Genomic DNA, 19,352 nt, shown 5'->3' with positions numbered 1-19,352 from the left:
TTTGATAAGCACACCCCTTGACTCACTCCATTCGACGCATTCCCCATCTAGTCACATGCGATGCTCATTCACCCTGGCGCTGTGTGGATTACATTCTGCATTCGTACAGGCGAATGTCCTGTTCCAGACTGATATTCCTTTACTGACCTCCGCCAAACTTCCTTTCGGCTTTCTGGTAGATCCACACGGGGTTACTTAACTCTTTTGACTAGACAGTCACAGTGTGATGGGGGTGGCTTGAATTTCGTATAAGTAGGATGGATACTGAGAAAGAAATATGGTCTTTCCAGACAGCAACAACGACAACGACAAATAGAACAGTCGACAGAGTATCATTCAGATCTGCAAAATTAACAGACCATCACTCGACGTATATAAATCAACTGATCAAGATGCCAGCCACTTCATCAATGCTTGTAAGAGAAGGCCAAACCAGTCTTTCCCGTGAGTATACCCCTTCCACCAAAACTTCCCTCTGCTAATCAACCGTATTCTCATGTAGCATTCTCTTCACCCGATTTATCACTCGCCCATACCCAATGGCTGCTGGTGCTCACCGCTCGTATGGATCAGTTGCACTCAGCGAGAGATCATTCACTAGATTTCGATCTAGGTGGGACTTCAGTCGATTCAGACCTTGTGGCCCCACTTGAAGAAGCTGTGGATGAAGCTAGACGGATGGTCTGTGCATTAGGAGGAGAAATGAGAAGAAGAAGTGAAGGGACGTTACCTCCTTGGGAAAAACGTTCATTCGGAAATCAAAAAATCAATGGAAAATGTCAAATGGGCAGGACGATATCTGCTGGAAAGTGAAATTCGTTTGACATCTCAATTAGTAGTTTTGTATCCTCCGGATCTGATGCATTGGAGATAGAACACGAAACAATACAGACTATTCAAGCAGATGTGACAGAATCAAACCACTTGCTACGTTATCCTCGCTGACCCTCATAAACTCGTGCATGCCCATCACCAAATAAAAGCAAAGGGCACAACATCAGAAGATCATCAATATGCAAAAGTGTATAAATATATATAAGGGTAAAGTAGAAAACTAAGAAACTAGGAACAAGATTACAACAAAAGAGAAGAAAACCATCAGCCACCAGGGCCGTTCACAACTCTATCCAGAACACATCAAACAAGCATCTTTGTTCTCGATTGAACATTGCAAAGCAGCTTCAGCTCGTTCCTCGGCCCGTCTCTTGGCTTCTTCATAAGTGATTTCCTCCTCTTCACTGGGTTTAGGTGAATCAGATCGACTCTCAACCGGAGTTATAGGTGCAGGAGCTGCGGCAGCTGATGCTGAAGCTGTAGTAGCGATTCTAACCTGTCGCATTGGAGCGACCAATGATTCAGCGGAAGGGGTGGGTGCTTTCTTTCCCTCTGCAGCTTGGGATTTAGCTTGTTTAAGAGTCGATGCGTCAATGGTGAATTGAATGGCATTGGCTGAAGGTCGAGTACGAAGATAGTAGATACCAGTCTTGAGTCCTCGCTTCCATCCGTAAAAGTGCATGGAGGTCAGTTGAGAGAAAGATGGGTTGGAAAGGTGAATGTTGAGTGATTGAGATTGATCAATGAAAGCTCCTCGATCAGCGGCAAGATCAATGACTGCCTTTTGTGAGATCTCCCAAACAGTCTTGTAGATAGCTTTGAGTTCAGCAGGGATGTTGGGGATGTTTTGAATGGATCCACCAGCGGCGATGATGAGGTTCTTCATGTTATCATCCCATAAACCGAGATTAATGAGATCTCGGAGCAACCAAGGACATACGACTTGGAAGTCACCGGAGAGTACTCGTCGAGCGTAAAGCATTGAAGTGTAAGGCTCGAAACATTCGTTCCATCCCAAGATTTGAGAAGTAGAAGCGGTAGGCATAGGAGCGACCAATAGAGAGTTTCTGACACCGTGCTTGGCGATGTTGGCTCGGAGAGTTGTCCAATCCCAAAGGTCGGTAGGAGTTCGACCCCATAAATCGGGTTGGAGTTTACCTTGAGAGATAGGGGAACCTTCGTAAGAAGGGTACTTGCCGAGCTCCTCAGCCATCTCACACGATGATTCCAAGGCGGCATGGTAGATAGTCTCGAAGATTTGAATGTTGAGCTCTCGAGCGGCAGGTGAATCAAAAGGCATCCGCAAAGCCATGAACGCATCGGCAAGACCTTGGACACCCAGACCCACTGGTCTGTGTCTCATGTTGGAGTTTCGTGCTTCGGGAACGGGGTAGTAATTTCGAGCGATAACCTGATCCAAGTTCTTGGTTACTACCTTGGTAATCTCGTGAAGCTTCTTAAAGTCGTAAACTCTCTTCTCAAGATCGACGAAAGCGGGAAGAGCGAGAGAAGCGAGATTACAAACAGCGACCTCATCAGGAGCAGAATATTCGATAATTTCGGTACACAAGTTGGATGATTTGATGGTACCCAAATGTTGTTGATTGGATTTGGCGTTGGCGGCATCTTTGTAAAGCATAAAGGGACCACCCGTTTCTGTTTGAGCTTCGAGAATGGCGAACCAAAGCTTTTGAGCTTTGATGGTCTTTCGACCTTTACCGGCTTTCTCGTAACCTTCGTACAACTCCTCGAACTTTTCAGAGTGGACATCGGCGAGACCAGGGCATTCAGAAGGACACATAAGAGTCCATTCACCGTCTTGCTCTACCCTTTTCATAAAGAGATCGGGGATCCAGAGAGCGTAGAAAAGATCTCGGGCACGAACTTCTTCCTTTCCGTGGTTCTTTCTCAAATCGAGGAAATCGAAAACATCGGCGTGCCATGGTTCGAGGTAGATGGCGAAAGCACCGGGTCGTTTGTTACCACCTTGGTCAACGTATCGAGCAGTGGCATCGTAAGCTCGGAGCATAGGAACGATACCGTTGGAGTAACCGTTGGTACCGGCGATGTAAGCACCTTTGGCTCGGATGTTGTGGATATGAAGACCGATACCACCAGCGGTTTTGGAGATTTGAGCACAGGTCTTGAGAGTGTCGTAGATACCATCAATCGAGTCGTCTCGCATGGCGACGAGGAAACAAGATGACATTTGAGCGTGTGGGGTACCAGAGTTGAAGAGCTACTTGCACTATCAGCTGGTGTTCTGATTTCAGGTAAGCAAACTTACAGTAGGAGAAGCGTGCGTAAAGTATCGCTCAGACATGAGATTATACGTCTCGATGACCTTGTCGAGCTTTGCGCCGTGGATACCGACAGCCACTCGCATGATCATATGTTGTGGTCGCTCAACGATCTTGCCGTCAACTCGAAGGAGATAAGATCTTTCAAGAGTCTTGAAACCAAAGTAGTTGTAAGCGAAATCTCTGTCGTAGATGATGGCAGAGTCGAGGGTCTCCTTGTTGTCCATGACGATCTTGTAAACGTCATCGGCAATCATAGGGGCATGTTTGCCAGTTTTGGGGTTGACCCATTCGTACAAGTCTTGGATGACCGATGAAAAGTGTTTCTTGGTCTCCTTGTGCAAGTTGGAGATGGCAATTCGGGCAGCGAGAATGGCGTAATCCGGGTGTTTGGTAGTGAGGTAGGCAGCAGTCTCCGCGGCGAGGTTCTTTAATATAGTTCAGCGATTTGATCAAGAGGACAGAAGGTAAACCGTACACAACGTGAAAGAAGGCAAGATCATACTCACATCGAGTTCGACAGTGGTGATACCGGCATGGATACCAACAATGACTTTTTGAGTGATCTCTGCAGGTTCGACAAAGTTGGGATCGAGACCATATGAGAGCTTATTTATACGAGCGGTGACTTTGTCAAACGCGACTGTGGTGCAGTTGGTCAGCTTTGACATGCTTGAAGCACGGCAAGAAGCTTACCAGGTTCTTTTCGACCGTCTCGTTTGTAGATCCACATCACCATTTTGATGAGAGCGTTAGGATGAAAGAAGAGTTTAGGACGTTCAGTAGTTGTATAATGTCTAAGCGCGTCGATAAAATTCTTAGTCAGCTTATAAATCTCGATCCCTGTCGCGAAATGCGATCGTAATATGGCACAGATCCTGGTACTCACAGAGCTCGTTGATGTTCGTTTTCGTAACTATAAGACCTAGAGCCTAGTTATACAGAAGAGAGAATGGTCAAATTCGTTTGATAAGAAGGAGAAAAGAAGAGATGAAAGAAATGAGAGAAACATTGATAGATCGCGTAGAAACAAGAACAGCCCTTTTTTCTTTCTCTGTTTGGGAATTTTACATTGATTACATAATCAACACATTAGGTTGATTAGACTAATGTTCTGACGCGCTCAAAAGTCGCGTTGGACGTGTCAGAAATATTCCAAAAACGAGAATCAGGATAAAAGAAACGCGTCTTCCCGCCTCCCCTCTTCCCTTATGCCATACAAACCTCTATCATCGGTTGAGGAATGGGGACGATGGGATGGAAAATTGCTCGATCAGCAGTGGTGGAGGTCGAAAAAAGGGAAACCGAAACGATCAGGGAAGGGTACATCTCGACTCTCGGTGGCTTGTCAGACGCAAGCAACAAGGGACGTGAGCTATCGCACCATATGATGGAGACGCGTCGCAAAGTTAATGTCCATACTCGAGGGATGCGAACCATCTGCTTTGATCAAACGAGCGACCCATATCAGATAATCAGATTATCGGACCCGATTGTACCTTTTGTGTGTTTTGGCTGGGCCCTTATCTCATCGGCCGCCTAATCAACTGTCAATCCCCTCGATTGCTCACTTGCTGCTGACCGACGGTCTGTTGTTGCCACAACGCGACGAAGTAATAAGTCTGTCTGTGCTCTGTTCCGATGTCGATCATTCAAAAATACCACAAGATACAACAATTCTCGTACGTAGAAACCTTTTAAAAGTAATTCCCCTTGCCAGCGTATTCCCCCTGTCCTTCTCCGTCTTGCCCTGGGTCATGATCCTCTTCCTCGTCCTCATCGGGATTAGGTAATCTATGTGTAGGCTGAAACTTGCAGGGAGGCGGTATGAACGCTTTCGAGCTGAATATCGGTCTTCCGGATGGAGTGATGAGAGAGGAGTTTGGTGGAATGGGTTGGAAAGCGACCTACCAAAGGTAATACGCAATGGCGTGAGCATATGAAAAGTAAAACACGATTCGAAAGTGTACTAACCGTATCATTCATCTTGACGTAAGCTCTCACCCAAGCTTTTGTATCCTCAACTTCATTTTCCAATCTGCCTTTTCTAGCTTTTCTTTCTTCTTTCTTCTTCTCATTATTTTTCGATATTCCAAAACCTTTCATCTTCTCTCTCATTTTAGAATCTTCCATATCTTCCAACCTGTTCAAAGCATCTTGGGTCCATGATATCGCATCACCAATCTTGGTTCCTTTTGAATTTTCACCTACGTCTATACCTAACCATTTATGTGCTAAGGCCAAGGATAATTGCGATGCTTTCTTCAAATACCTCTTGAGATCAGGTATGATTTCACCCTCAATAGAATCATTCTCCATGGATCTATCTTTCTGAAACAATCTCCTTGATGAACCGACGTCATTCGAGGCAGTCTGATGTACTTTCAGTAAAGCACGTGACGAAGTGTAGAGTGATGTGACGTGTAAATACAATTTAGAAAGTAATGAAGCTGAAGGATGATTAGAGGGTAATGGTGGACCAGGAGGTGAGAACAATGTATGTGGTAGTACTGGTAGAAGTAATTTACGTATTGCTATTGAATGTGCATCTGCCAAGAACATCCTGAATCGAGAAAGATCTCCAATCAGCTAATACTCGTCATGGTCAAACGTACATGGATAAACCTTTGAAAGTTTCCCTACCAACTTCGATTGGCCATTTCCCTTTCCCAACTCTGCCATTTGCGTTTTTGACAGGTTCGACTTGTAAACAGACGTTTTCGGCTGTCCATTCAGCTGCCCCGGAAGCCTGACAAAGTAAATCGACTGCTCTACTTAATCCAGTCGTGGTCCTTTTCTCATCTTCATTTGACATATGCATGTGGGATGTGCTCGTTCCAGGTTTATGCTCGATAGTGGGTAAAGACGCCAAAATGGAATGGGCATAATTGGATAATGCCAAGGTATAAGTCAACAGGACGAAGAGGTGTTCGGAGTGTATAGAAGGGAGTGGGAGAAGTGGTGGTGAAAGTGCATAATGCGTTAGAGGGGATGTCCACGGAAAGCCTATGGCGCTGATCAGCTAGCTTTCATCCTTCGATCGGCTTTGACTAGCTCACTAGGCTCTCCTTTGAAGAGCAGCTCATCCGCATCTAGACAAGCTATTATCCCTTTTAGATATGGTAGATACACTTGGACAGCCTGAGGTATTGATCAGCTCTTGACACCGTCATTTGAGCCAGATACTCACGTCCAGGACGGCCAACGCACTAGATCCAGGCTCATTATCCGCTACCCCCTTCAGTGCCAATTGCAGTCTCGTTCTCGCTGCTGTAGCTTCGGATAAAACTGTGGTATATGATCCTGACGGGTCGGTAAGAAGCGAAGACAAGGTCAAAAGTGATGTGGTGGGTAGACCGAAGAGGTACGGTGGCATGATCGCGAATGGTCTGGGACATTCCTAGCAGGACGGTAAGACGAAGGTGAAGTAGATGTATTTCATGCTATTTTTATGCCAAGAGATCGTTATGAGAAGGGATGAAGCGGAGATCATGGATTATCTCCGTCTGGTATCACCGACCAGGAACAACAATCAGTTCATCATCCCTTTCGAACATGAAGCGGAGTGGAGAAAGACAGTCATCCAATGGTCTGATCTCAATATCGCTGCGGATGAGGATGCATTTACCTCATGCCATTCATCTTGCATTGAATTCAGCTGAGTGTGCGTGAATCTCCCAGATGTATTTAGCTGATGGGAACACCAGACCTTGTTGATACATTTTGTATATGGATTTCAATCTACTTTATCTTCCTTGTTCCCTTTGAAACATTCATAAGGTGAGTATCATGACTTGCTGGTGCGACGTGCTGATTCTCGTATGACCTCTAGATGGCACGATGTCCTCATCATTTTGATATCCAATTATGCGTCAGCTCGAATAGCATATAAACATACTGAAAGAAATCCAACTATATGGTCTTGTTTTGGAGAGTTCATGCTGGCACAATCATTCTTTTCAACGTGTACAAAAGTACTGAAAATCGTTTTGAAAGGTATGTGTGTATCCCTTGAAACGATAACTCAATCTGATTTTCTCGTAGATCCTGACGATTTAGACATCACTATATTTTGGACATGAGGTGATAGAGAGGCATCATGAGCGAAGTGTGATGCATGTGTAATATCTTGTACCCTCATTCTATCGTCGAAATCAAGCTACGATCTACTTCTTCCCTATGCTCTTCCGGGCATCATCAAATCGCCTCACTATCACTTGGCATTGAGTGACAGCGCATAACTGTCTACTCTTCACTTTAACTTCATCATTGAATAATTGTAATCCAGCAGCTTTTTCAACGTGTTCGACGGGGACGATGAACGATCTCAAATCGACATTATCTGGAATTTCCTTGTTGGGCAAGACGAAAGCGCCCAGAGCGAGCTCTTTGGTTGTATTCGGAGAAGTTGATGGATGAGCTGGATTGGATGATGTTGATACTTTTTGCGGATATGAGAAATCAGGTCGAGAAGCAAGGATCACTTTGGCAAAATGAGTTGGGACGGATATCGAAGGCGGTGTACCTATCACTTCGTATTCCTACAAATTCTGATTCAGCCAGGGTATAACAAGTTCGACCCATAAATACTTACCACTCGCCATTTGCCATCAGCCTGTTTCGCAGGTAGGTATAGGGGAACGCTGAAAGGATAGGTGAGGTAAGTATCCTTCGATCTGCACAATCACGAGGGACTCACGTGAAAACATATACGTCCTCGAAATTGGTAGTCAGCCTCCTGCAAAAGTCTTCGAGATATGCCCAGTCTAGGTTGGAATGATCAGCTACGTCCTCTTCCAGCTAGCTTACAATGCCTGTTGAATCCATCTCCGACTTGAGGAGCGATATTACTCAAGTAGAAAGTCTCGTCCATCGCACGTTGAGATATCTTAGCATCTGCTGCCGGTACCCTAGGACGTACAAACTCAGTAAGCCATTTGTAGACCAGCAGAAGGATTGTAGCAGACTCACATATGCCCTCTATCGTAACCACTCTTGAAATCTATTCGATAGCACGATCAGCTTGCCAGTCCCGTGCCTGCAGTGCCTTGGCAGTTGAATGGAAAATGAACATACAATCCTGTAACTTTGCTCTGAACATCTCTGGTACACCATCGTCTTCCATAAAAGTACTCTTTGATCTATCACCTTTGGTCACTACTTTACCACTACCATTTCCTGATGTATCAGCGTTTCTGGCTTGTTCCAATGGTACTGGCTGAGTATTAGGTGCTGATGGAGGTGGAGAACGAGCTAGGGAGGTAGCGGTCAAGTGTTCTGCTGTCCATGCTGGATGCTTTAATCGTCGATCATAAGCCGCAGTGTATGCTGTTCTTTTTAGGATATCCGGTGTAGGGCCTGTCGACCAGTCGGACCGTCAGCTTTCCATGCAGCTCCATGCGAACGTGATAAGATGAAAGAATACGTACCCGGGAATCCATGAGATAGGACCATACTTCCCATTGCCGTAGGAACCAATGCTTGAGTGGATCTAGCATTATTTCCTTCGGGAGGTGGAGGAGGAAGTTGAACATTGGATCCTGGTCCTCCTGCTGATGGCTTTCGAGGATAAAATACACCTGCGCCTACACCGAGGGTCAAGCCTGCTGCGAACAGCAAAGATGGACCAAGAGTAGGCATCTTGACTTTTCCACCTTGGTGTTCTCGAAACGAAGCGGAGGGAAAGGATTTCGACGTGAATCAGAAAACCGTCGAATGGTTTTTGAACTTTTCCAAAGAGGTGAGGTGGAGGTAGAGTATTAGGAATAATTCGTAATCAACTTTACCCGATTCAACGTCTATTCCTAATGACACATACGAACATCAATACCCTGCTAATGGCTCTTTTCCAACGGAAGATGGACACGACCCGCGAAGAGCCAGGGATTTACGAAGGAATGTTGATTTCTTTGCCTTGAATATTCTCTCATACAGCTAAACGTCGAAGCAATAAACTTCGACAGTCGTCTCGAGAATGTCTACAGAACACCTTTTGGGAGATCTAGGAGCCGTTCTGGAGGCGCTGATGGGAACGGCGGACGAACCTAGACAAGAGTGAGTCAAGAGTCATTTGAACGGTGACATTACTCAAACTACCTTGATTCTAGAGCCGAGAAACATCTACGAACCCTGACGATAGATCGACCTGCAGAGGTACTTTTGCTCCTCGCTCAGATAGGTGCTCAAGGTGTAGGAGGCTTTCAGCTTGATGTGAGCTCTTCCTCTTCCCACCAGCCTCGATCAAACTAATGCTACTTTGCAGCATCGACTATTAACTCTTATCCTGCTCAAACGACTGGCTTTCAAACCTGTACCGGGACTGTTTCTCAACTCAACAGCACAACATGCTACTGCTCCATTTGATGTGATACGTGAGACTACAAGAGGTAGAATCGAAACTGTCTTGTGTGCCGGATTGAAAGATGAGATGGATACCAGGATGAGAAAGGGATTAGGTAGTTGTGCAGCTGGATGGGCACAGGAGAGCTCCATCAGGCATAGTAAGTATATCATACGAAACCAGTATTGTGCTAACTCGGAAGCTTAGGACCGCTATTACCACTACCACCTGTATTGCTCGAGCTCACTACATCACCCCATCCATTTCATCGATTCACACCTTTTCAATTACTTGACATGACTCCTACCCTTCTAGTGGACTCGGTCAGTGATCCACTTCCAGCTGCTCAATTAGCACAAGTTCTTCTGGCTGGATTAAACGATCCCAGTGTAGATGTAAGAGTGGAAGCTATGAAAGCCGTTCGAAGTGTACTCATGGAAGGCGTGACGGGTAAAGAAAGAGAGGAAATAGGTTCGGAATTAGTCAATCATGCTTTCCAGGTAAATCACTTCCCATCATTCGAAACCACAAGTCATGGCTGATCATGTATCCTCAAGTCACTACCTAGACTACCTCTGAATCTACTTTCACACGCTCTAGTCCCTTTAGTCGACTTGTCATCAGTCCACCCAAATCTGTATCTACCCTCATTACCTACGATCTTACCTTATCTCCTTTCGATCATTTCACCGCCAGGTGACTTACCTCCGCACCAATTTTCACCCTATCCACAGTCATCACTGTCTATCGAAGAATGGGAAGAGATAGCGAATCCAGCTACTGAAATCATATTATCCCTCTGCGAGCTAAGACCCACTCAACTGCAGAATTGGGAATCAGGAAGAGTAGGAAGGGAATTGGTGGGATTGCTGATCGGAAGGCAAGTAGCAAGCTTTGATGTGGACTGTCAAGATTGGTTAGATACAACTAATGTATGTAACTTGGTATCTGGATAGATGCTGATCCCCTTCGCAGCTGGACGAGGAAGATGAAGATTATCCTGTGTTTGGCGAAGAAGCGTTAGACCGCTTAGCGATATCACTCGGTACGTTCATGTACATTGGAGGAGACACGACCTGACTGCTATGCATCATAGGGGGGACAACGGTTCTACCAGCGCTTTCAAATCAGGTACAATCGCTCGTAACCCAACAGGATTGGAGATGTCGATACTCTGCTCTAGTAGCTATCTCCGCTGTTGCGGAAGGATGTTTAGAAGAACTTCAACCGAGGATAAAAGATGTTCTGACGTAAGTCTCTTCTTCGGTTCTGAGAACGACAGACGCTGATATAGCGCACAGGATTATCTCGCCGACGGCCAAAGATTCCCATCCAAGAGTTAGATATGCATTCTTGCAATGTATAGGAACTCTATGTGCGGATTGCGAGGTGAGCTGTGATATTTGGGATTTCTGACGAGATGCTAAAACGACGTATCAGGGAACAATGCAGAAAGATTACGCCAACGATGTTATGGAAGTTTGTTTGGCCTTACTGGAAGATCCCATCACACGGTTAGCTCGACTTTTTGTTTGAAAAGCTGAACTAATATCCAAATCCATGAAACCAGCGTGCGAACTCACTCTGCAGCTTGTTTGACGAATTTCTTCCAAGATATTGAGATAGAGTCGTTCTCCTCTCATCTCGAACCGCTAGTGAGGACGCTCCTCAACCAGTTCCATGCAGGCCCTTTGTATCTTCAGGAACAAGTGTTAGCGACGATCTGTGAGTTGATCCATTTTCATGCTATGGTACGATCCACTTGCTGAGGTAGATATAGCAAATGTCGCTCTCGGCGCTATGGAGTCCTTTATACCGTACTATCGTTAGTGCATTGCCACTGAAATTGAGATTCCCTTGATTGATCGAAACATTATAGGAGACATCATGGACTTGATAATACATATCCTTACTACTGCAACAGATGAAACTCAGCAGAAACTTCAAGGTAGGGCGATGGAATGTGCAAGTCTGACAGGTACGTGAGGTCACATACGACCCAGCTGACTGTTCTTACCATGTCATTAGGTTCTGCTGTTGGAAAAGCGGTATGCTTTCTTTCTCCGCTGTGTTTTTTAAAGACGCTACGCTGATACACTGGAATCTCAATCAGGTATTTTCAGGAGACGCTGTCAGAATTGCCCAACTGATGATCACCATACAAAACTCACTACAACCGGACGATAGACGTTCCGGGTATCTGATGGATGGTGAGCGTCACCTAGAATGGGATGTCAATAGAGCTAACAACACGGGGTCGAAGCCTGGACAAGTCTGTGTCAAACGTTAGGAAACGATTTCGAGCCGTTTTTACCTCAAGTCGTCCCTCCGCTCCTCAAAGCAGCATCGTATAAACCAATTCAGCCTGATGCTTGTAAGCAGCCCTTTCTTGACTGAAATCCAAGCATGAACTGATGACTGTTATTCTCTTTCAGTGTTGTCCAGTTTCGAGGAATCTATCCCTGACATGGACGACTCTTTGATAGCTTCAAATACGGCTGAAATGGATGAGAAGGTGCAAGCGTTTGAAAATCTGACTCTGTACGCTTTTACCATGAGAGGGAAATTCCAACCTTGGTTGATGAAGAGTATGGAATTGAGCTTGGAAGGATTAGTGGATAAATACTCCGAGGACGTGAGAGAGGTATGTCTATCAGCTATATGTATCTCGAGCGACTCGGTGGGCTGACCTAAGTACTTTGACATAGGCTGCAGCTTTGTGAGTTGAATGAAGGAAGCAACCGAACTTGTAAGCGGAAAAAAGGCGGACTAACTAGGCGTTCTGTCCAATAGCCTCGTGCCCGGTCTTTTGCAAGTAGCTAAAGACGCCAAAGTATGGAACGACAATCCTAATAACCTTATCGAAGTCTTCCAGAGGGTCATCAACGCGATTACTAAAGAAAGTGATTCATCTTTCGTTGCATTACTGTATGTTCAGAATCTCCCCACTTCCGTCTGAACATATTCATAGCTGTCTACATAGGTATAAATCATTCGCGGATTCACTTCACGTCGTGGCACTTTCCCTACCCACCAACCTATCTAATCATTTGATCAATACTACTACAGCACATTTACGTGATTTTCATTCTGCAAGAGTAGATAGAGAAGCACAATCTGAATATATGGATGAAGCAGACCGTGAGATATACCTCGAAGAACAAGAAAATGAAAATTCCGCATTGGACCAAATTGATAAAGCTATGGAGATGATATTGAAATACGATGAAAGTCTAAAAGATAAAGTCGGGAGCGTGCAAGATTTAAGACTGGAGACTAGAAGAAGAGGATTGAAAGATGATTATGAGGAAATATAGACGGGATACAATGCAGAGATTGAAGCATGTAAACCCTAGTGCGATGTCATCAGACTCTTTTACACCCTTTCCCGTCGGCGCATAGTACTAGTCATGGCTATTCATCTAATAAACGTCGCTATCAGAGTCGCCATTCGCTGCAGTACCAGAAAGACTGATTATAGAGTTTCCAGATTGACTGACTTGAAGATATTCAGGTGTTTGTATCTCTTCAAGAAGATCTGGATTCTCAATACGTTCAAAGAATGGTAGGTCAAGCGCCGCTTCAGGAACTGTTATGATCTCAGATCCTGGATGATCGCCCAAAACACTTTGAGCGACATGAACACTTGGAAAGAGATTACTGTTCTTGCGAGCGAGGTAATCCCAGCCGACATTAGCGGGATGAGTGGGCTCTGTCTTAGGACCAAAGCCTGTTCTCAGTCGGAGGAGCTTGGCATTGGTGACTTCAGGCTCAATGGGCTCAGACGTCTTCCCGCAGAAACTTTGAATCGTTTGTAAAGATGAATCCCAAAGAGATTTAGACCTTGATGTAGGTCTTACACCAAGTACCAAATAGCCGTACGGAGGTGTGACAGACTTTTCACCCTCAACTAGAAGTCCATAAGCTGCTTGTAAACCGTTCATGGCCTGTGCAGTACAAGTAACGGATCTAAAACCTGAAGAAGCGTATTTCGATTGACTCGTGATCTCATCTAACCCTTTTTGAACAGTACCCATCCATTTCTTTTCAGAGACTGGTTCGACTCTTTTTGAAATCGCTTTCGTCAACTTTTGAGTGGCGTTATGACATTCCTTCTCAAAGTCATCAAAGAGAGCTAAAGAAGATGGTTTATTGTTTGGAATATAATGCCATTTTCCAGCTTGATACTCAAGGCCTGTTGATTCATCTGTTGAGCCTTTGATTGAAACAAAGACAGTCGGGCGAAATGGATCTTGGCTTATTCCATCGGTGGAAGCATTAGAGATGGTAGACGAAGTGGTTGCAGTATCACTGGGTCGATACTGGCTACCAGACGACATTTTCAAACTCTTTCTGTGTGCTAGTGGATCACTGGTTCGAGCAGAGATAGGTTAAACTAGATAGAGCGGAGATATGTAGTGGAATGCAAGAATTGTTCAATCAACCGGGCGGATTAGGAGTACGACTGCAGGCTAAAGGTGAGAGGGATGAAAGGTGCAGTAATTTGGGACATGGAACGAATCGCAATAGGAAAGTCATACGTTATATAGCAGCCTCGTCAACTGGCATCAAAAAGCTGGAAAAGGAAGCAAGCTATATGAGTTTTCAATCATCCTTTCAAGTTGGCTGCAGCTCTGTTGTTCTTGAAAAACGTCATAGTCGAAACAGGCCCTCGACTCACTAACTTCTCGTGAATGATAGCACGTCACGTCATATCCGGTCACTCGGTAGAACCCCAAGTTCCCTTTGACAATTCAGAAACGGCTACAAGTTCATCAAGGGTACAAAGTAACAGTATGCTGACGACACACGCGGAAACTTCGAATGATGGCGACGAGTTGTGCTGACTATCAGGAACACAAAGCGAAGCCATGGCGATATTCACCAAGACTGACCGAATCAACATCACTATCTTAGGCTTGGAAAGGGGGCAATACAAGTCATCACATTACTGCTTGCTTCTACTGAATCGTTTGAACCAGGAAACATGATTGGCGGGCGTAACCCCTTCATCCCTCGTAACGCTTCCCACGCCCTGTAGCTTGGTGGTAGTGAAAGCAGAGGTATCCCCAACGGAAGGTGCTTTATTCTTGCTGCCGCTTGAGTTTTCTACACCACTTCTTTTGGCCAAAGCTTGTATATCAGATTCGGAAAGTACAGTCGGTTTGACGTCCACCAGGAAATTTAGATGTTTCGCATGTTCCTCAGGAATGCTAAGTACCTCCACGTCCTTGTTTGTCTTCTGGGCGAGATGTTTGATCTCTTCGATGGATGGATATGTTCTGGTAAGCCCGTGCTCCTGTTGTAGCGTTGTGCCAAGTGCATGAGCGTATTTGGTATTTTCGATCCTTTGATGACGTTCTTCAGATCCACTTGCGAATTGGTTTCTACAGACTTTCAAGTCGGTGATAATTCCTGATTGTCTTGTTGATCCCGAAGGAGCATTGGAGTCTTTAGTAACAAGGACCAAGTAACTTGTGAGATCTCCTCCATATTCTTGATCCCCATTCATACGTTCATGAATGTCACAAAGCTGCTTGTACGTATCGTGACTGATCGCTTGAGCGTTGAACGATTCCCGACTGATTGGATTGGTGTGGCAGTCGAATTTAGCTTGTAGACCCGCTTGGAAACGGGAGTTGATCTGTTCATCTGATAACCCACTCAGCTCTTTGTGAGCACGAACGTGACTTCGAATATTTCGGGCCAAGTCCACACAAGACTGCTCGGATTTCTCAAAATATTCGAAGAGTTGATCATGATCTATAGCAGAACCGGGAACGGAGTAAACAAGTACCTCAGTCGTGTCAAGCTTCTTATTGTAACGGGGACAAAAATAGGATGTGGGGCGCTCAGAATGATCGATGGAAGAAGTATCACGAGTGATAGACAAGGAGTTGCCGGTTGCTTGAGTATCGGTTGTAGACATTTTGATGTTGCCTTGATGTCATTGGGTTACAATTGAGGAGTATAATCCCTCTATATATATACACTATATTTTCATACCATCAGTGTCCCAACGCCTTCGATAATTTGCCATCATCTATGTGAAGCAACAATGAGTCTCAAAGACTTCCTTAACATTTCATATCCATCTGTTGCGAGTTGGAGCGATCCAGGCAGATACGTTGCGCGATCGTCGGAGATATGTCTTCCTGCGCGAAGGTGATGACAAAACCTTTTGCCACGAAGGAGAATGATTACAACTTTTTGGCTGAAAGACACGTCCACCCCATATGACGCCTCCTAGTGAAAAGAGTTACCTGCCTTCTGTGAGAAGAGACATGAGATCACGGTTGTCTATCATTGGGAAGAAACCGAGATCATTCAGTCATCGAATGCGACGAAGTACCGAGGTACACAACAGGGCGAACCGATAATAATACGCATTTCACTCTGCACTTGGCATCAACAAATCAAATCTGAATCGAAAGGAGATTTCAGCATAACAGGAGCAGTATCAAAATGGATGTCCACAGTGCACCATGTTGTGAATCCTCCGACCTATGTACAATCTACAACGCTTAATCTAAATCAGCCGATTAATCGTAATAAAGCTCCCGCAATGCAGTGTACTGTATTTACCAATAACCACAAGCTGAATCGATTTACATCGCTTATATCACTATCGTACTAACATGAGCCCTAGTATACGTATATATTCACAGAGCATCTCCTCACAATGGCATCTCATGACAAGCAGTTACGTCCAGCCCTGGACAGCACGCAGACCGCGAGGTGGGGGATCAATCGTCGGGTCCCAACGATAGTCAGGCGTGGTGTCTGCGTCCCCACATTCAGAGGTATAGTCTGCAGTAATTTCTGACATTTGAGAGTTTCCAGTCTCATCTTCAGGGGAACGTTCAGCGGATGGATCTAAAGCGGTGTAGTCTGCAGCCGCGTGAGATTCTGGAGTTTCATTGGATGAGGTATAGTCTTCATCAATTTCTGAGGGAAGAGAAGTTTCATCTGCCCCTGGAGGCTGAGTGTCTGGTTCAGAGTCATCGCAAACGCTAGTAAGGAAGTGAAGTTTTGCAGCTGTTGGCTCTGTGATGCTCAAAATGTTGACACCCATCCCATCTTCCTTTGCCCACGATTTGATCGTACTTTCCGAAGGGTACTTTCCGGATTCATCCCTGTATCGCTGCACTCTTTTACCAAGTGTATGTGCGGGGAGGGTATTGGTGACGTTAGATAGATTTACCCAACTTTGAGCAACTTTCAGGTCGATTACCTCCTTGGATTCCTCCTCACCAATCTCACCATTCTCATCAACCGTTGAGTTTGGGCTACTTGTGATCAGACACAAGTAACTGTTGTTCATGTTCCTATTAAACCGTTTCTTATTAAAATGTAACATGATATCTGTGAGTTCATCCATCGCTTTTGGATCCAACGCAAAGGCTTGATAGCTCTTCAGATGACTCTTTGTGAACGAAAGTCTCGCTTGTAAAGCACCTTGAAGACGTTTGTTGACGTCCTCATCATTCAGCATGGCTGTAGCCTCTTTGAAAGCTTGACTGTCCGGAACTAATGTTTGTACCTCACCATCACACAAACTGGTGTATTCATCAAAATGTCGTAACCTTTGTCCCGTTTTCAACGTGAGCCCTCTGTTTGTTATCACTCGTCTTTCTACTTTTTTATCTTTCCTATTATATGATGCACTTACATATACAGTTGGTATATCAGAAGGATCATACAAAGTGTCGTCATGGACTCTTGGGTCGGGAGGATATAAGCGAGTATATGTGCCTCTTTCAGAGCTTGACATTGCGTCCTAGTGTCTCGTCTGTAGTTATCTGAGTGAATGCAGGGACTTGGGATGGTATCTTCTCAAGTCAGTAGGTATAAGTAGAGAAGTTGTCCGGGTGTTGAGAACATACGATGACGACTATGCATAGGCACAGCGTTTTGCAGAAATCGATTGGATGACTTACAATCCCTTTTGAGCCTTCTCTACTTGTTCGTCAAAGGGTCGTGCTGTCCTTACGAAAGGTGATTGCTGACACGTCGAAAACCTGAGAAGGGGTCCACTCTTTTCATCGAGGTCTTCTGCTGCGAAAATTGACGTTGTACAAAATATGAGGCTCCATCGTGAACCAAGACCTCCTTTCGACGTCGGAGAGTTCAAAAGTCCTTTCATCGCTTGCTGCGTATCGTCACGATCGAGGCTTTCGATAGGATTTCTTCGGGCTCGGTCGAAAAGATGGAAGGATTGACGCAGTATGAACAACTTCTTCTTCTCTTTGTCAGCTGTGAGCCTTGAGTAGTAAGTCCCGTCCTGCTCTGATATGTGTATTCTTCTCAATGACGACAATTCTGTCGGTCCAACCCCTTCTCAGCTTTGTACCATTACTATCATTCACCGAAATGTATCAAGCGATACTTCCATATCAAAAAACCATCTCAACGTCAGGTTCGGTAACCACAAAATCATCTGGTTAGCGCATTTCAAAAGATCCTCAATGCATGTCCTGTTAACATCTGCATGACTCGCTCAATCTAAGCAGGGATCAAACCTTTCTCCTCGAGGTATTTAACTATGATCTCCACTGCTCCAGCTACATCAACTTGGTCAGTCCTGATGTGAATCTCGGGAGATGCAGGAGCTTCGTAAGGTGCTGAGATACCGGTGAAGTCTATCACGATGCGGACTGATTAGTACAAATTCGATGATTTTCATACCGGGCTTTGTAGGTACTCACCTTTAATCTCACCAGCTCTGGCTTTCTTGTATAATCCTTTGGGATCTCTCTGCTCAACGATCTCAAGAGGCGCATCAACGTAAACTTCGATGAATGGGATAGCTGGAGAATGGTTCTCGTGTAATGTACGAGCGAGTTCACGATCTGAGATATAAGGTGAGATGAATGCTGTTATGGCGATTGTGGAAGAAAGTGAAAAGAGTAATGAGACTTCTCCGATTCGTCGAATCTAAACGAGAGGAAAGAACCGAGGTCAGCATGATTCGGTTGACAAGGCTGGGTGGAAAATTGCTTTTGTCAAGGAATGGTTCGATGGACTGAGGGAGGAATGATCGCAGCAGACTATTATCTGGCAAAGATTGCAATTAAGGAGAATTTCGTAACTCACGTTTTCAACTCTGGAAGCTTGATCGAAACCGAGATCCTACATAGTAATACTTCCTATCAGCGCGATGTCCATCTTCGTTGTCGCGACATGACTTGATTTCAAAGTCTCTTTTGATCACCCGAGTTGATACGCATGACTCACCTTGTTCAATCCGAATCTGATGTTATCACCATCCAATCTATAAGCGTGTAGTTTCTTGTGTAGAAGATGTTGTTCAAGAGCAGTTGCGATGGTGGACTATGCAATCCTCAGGATCAGCTTTTGATCACAAGAATCAAAAGGAGTATATATCAGATAATCTTACTTTGCCAGAAGCGCTCAATCCTGTTAACCAGATAGTAGCTCCTTTTTGGTTTAAAAGGGTGTTCCTCTCATCTTGAGTAACGGATCCTACGTCCACATATAGATGAGCTTCAGCATACACGCGGCCAGCCTAGCCATCGCTTGATTCATTGGTAGAAGTACTGCATTCGGATGACCGAGAAATGCAACTCAAGCAATTGAGGATAGGTACACTTATCTGCCCCCTAGATAACAAGGGGAAAAATGAACGTACCTGGGTGGAAGGTGATGTTGGTAGCCATTTTCAATATATGATCTATAGTATAACTAGGAGTACTATTCGTCGTCTATATTTGTGTTTGTCTATACCAGTCAACAACAAAACAAGGTAAAATAATTAGAAGGAAATCTATCCAGGATGGTTTTTTTCAATTGCGTTTGTTTTTTTTGGTCGAATTCGTGTTTTTTCGATTAAACTATGACGCATCACGCCATCTTCC

At 44.9% G+C, this 19,352-nt stretch overlaps 9 protein-coding genes across 9 annotated transcripts; 2 read left to right on the top strand and 7 right to left on the bottom strand.

The window, feature by feature from the left end:
- Positions 1 to 392: 392 nt before the first annotated feature.
- IL334_005394 (uncharacterized protein) lies at positions 393 to 813 on the top strand (the record flags this gene model as incomplete). The annotated part of the gene is made up of 2 exons (XM_062937107.1): positions 393 to 444; positions 503 to 813. 2 exons carry the CDS (start codon positions 393 to 395, stop codon positions 811 to 813), a joined length of 363 nt encoding a protein of 120 aa, XP_062793158.1.
- Positions 814 to 1,123: 310 nt separating this feature from the next.
- Positions 1,124 to 3,873, bottom strand: IL334_005393 (ribonucleoside-diphosphate reductase, alpha subunit; the record flags this gene model as incomplete). The annotated part of the gene is made up of 4 exons (XM_062937106.1): positions 1,124 to 3,073; positions 3,122 to 3,562; positions 3,644 to 3,777; positions 3,831 to 3,873. The coding sequence occupies 4 exons, from the start codon at positions 3,871 to 3,873 to the stop codon at positions 1,124 to 1,126; spliced, it is 2,568 nt and encodes an 855-aa protein (XP_062793157.1).
- Positions 3,874 to 4,831: 958 nt separating this feature from the next.
- On the bottom strand, positions 4,832 to 6,510 carry IL334_005392 (uncharacterized protein; the record flags this gene model as incomplete). Its single annotated transcript, XM_062937105.1, has 5 exons — positions 4,832 to 5,041; positions 5,109 to 5,697; positions 5,750 to 6,140; positions 6,194 to 6,275; positions 6,325 to 6,510. 5 exons carry the CDS (start codon positions 6,508 to 6,510, stop codon positions 4,832 to 4,834), a joined length of 1,458 nt encoding a protein of 485 aa, XP_062793156.1.
- A 790-nt stretch (positions 6,511 to 7,300) lies between these two features.
- Positions 7,301 to 8,774, bottom strand: IL334_005391 (uncharacterized protein; the record flags this gene model as incomplete). Its single annotated transcript, XM_062937104.1, has 7 exons — positions 7,301 to 7,675; positions 7,729 to 7,777; positions 7,834 to 7,900; positions 7,944 to 8,044; positions 8,106 to 8,136; positions 8,211 to 8,492; positions 8,564 to 8,774. 7 exons carry the CDS (start codon positions 8,772 to 8,774, stop codon positions 7,301 to 7,303), a joined length of 1,116 nt encoding a protein of 371 aa, XP_062793155.1.
- A 334-nt stretch (positions 8,775 to 9,108) lies between these two features.
- IL334_005390 (uncharacterized protein) lies at positions 9,109 to 12,791 on the top strand (the record flags this gene model as incomplete). Its single annotated transcript, XM_062937103.1, has 19 exons — positions 9,109 to 9,188; positions 9,242 to 9,344; positions 9,397 to 9,634; positions 9,682 to 9,974; positions 10,032 to 10,406; positions 10,450 to 10,519; positions 10,571 to 10,724; positions 10,776 to 10,863; positions 10,915 to 10,988; positions 11,045 to 11,199; positions 11,249 to 11,299; positions 11,354 to 11,452; positions 11,503 to 11,522; positions 11,588 to 11,684; positions 11,738 to 11,848; positions 11,910 to 12,118; positions 12,183 to 12,193; positions 12,268 to 12,402; positions 12,458 to 12,791. The coding sequence occupies 19 exons, from the start codon at positions 9,109 to 9,111 to the stop codon at positions 12,789 to 12,791; spliced, it is 2,697 nt and encodes an 898-aa protein (XP_062793154.1).
- A 105-nt stretch (positions 12,792 to 12,896) lies between these two features.
- On the bottom strand, positions 12,897 to 13,814 carry IL334_005389 (uncharacterized protein; the record flags this gene model as incomplete). Its single annotated transcript, XM_062937102.1, has 1 exon — positions 12,897 to 13,814. One exon carries the CDS (start codon positions 13,812 to 13,814, stop codon positions 12,897 to 12,899), a length of 918 nt encoding a protein of 305 aa, XP_062793153.1.
- Positions 13,815 to 14,422: 608 nt separating this feature from the next.
- Positions 14,423 to 15,403, bottom strand: IL334_005388 (uncharacterized protein; the record flags this gene model as incomplete). The annotated part of the gene is made up of 1 exon (XM_062937101.1): positions 14,423 to 15,403. The coding sequence occupies one exon, from the start codon at positions 15,401 to 15,403 to the stop codon at positions 14,423 to 14,425; it is 981 nt and encodes a 326-aa protein (XP_062793152.1).
- Positions 15,404 to 16,177: 774 nt separating this feature from the next.
- Positions 16,178 to 17,248, bottom strand: IL334_005387 (uncharacterized protein; the record flags this gene model as incomplete). The annotated part of the gene is made up of 1 exon (XM_062937100.1): positions 16,178 to 17,248. The coding sequence occupies one exon, from the start codon at positions 17,246 to 17,248 to the stop codon at positions 16,178 to 16,180; it is 1,071 nt and encodes a 356-aa protein (XP_062793151.1).
- Positions 17,249 to 17,979: 731 nt separating this feature from the next.
- Positions 17,980 to 19,154, bottom strand: IL334_005386 (adenylylsulfate kinase; the record flags this gene model as incomplete). The annotated part of the gene is made up of 6 exons (XM_062937099.1): positions 17,980 to 18,116; positions 18,183 to 18,411; positions 18,571 to 18,606; positions 18,712 to 18,807; positions 18,875 to 18,960; positions 19,127 to 19,154. The coding sequence occupies 6 exons, from the start codon at positions 19,152 to 19,154 to the stop codon at positions 17,980 to 17,982; spliced, it is 612 nt and encodes a 203-aa protein (XP_062793150.1).
- Positions 19,155 to 19,352: the final 198 nt, after the last annotated feature.

The sequence above is a fragment of the Kwoniella shivajii genome, chromosome 7, assembly GCF_035658355.1.
Source record: "Kwoniella shivajii chromosome 7, complete sequence".
In the NCBI taxonomy this organism is placed as follows: domain Eukaryota; kingdom Fungi; phylum Basidiomycota; class Tremellomycetes; order Tremellales; family Cryptococcaceae; genus Kwoniella; species Kwoniella shivajii.
The sequence above is the reverse complement of the archived record's forward strand: the minus strand, read 5'-3'. Positions and strand labels throughout refer to the sequence as shown.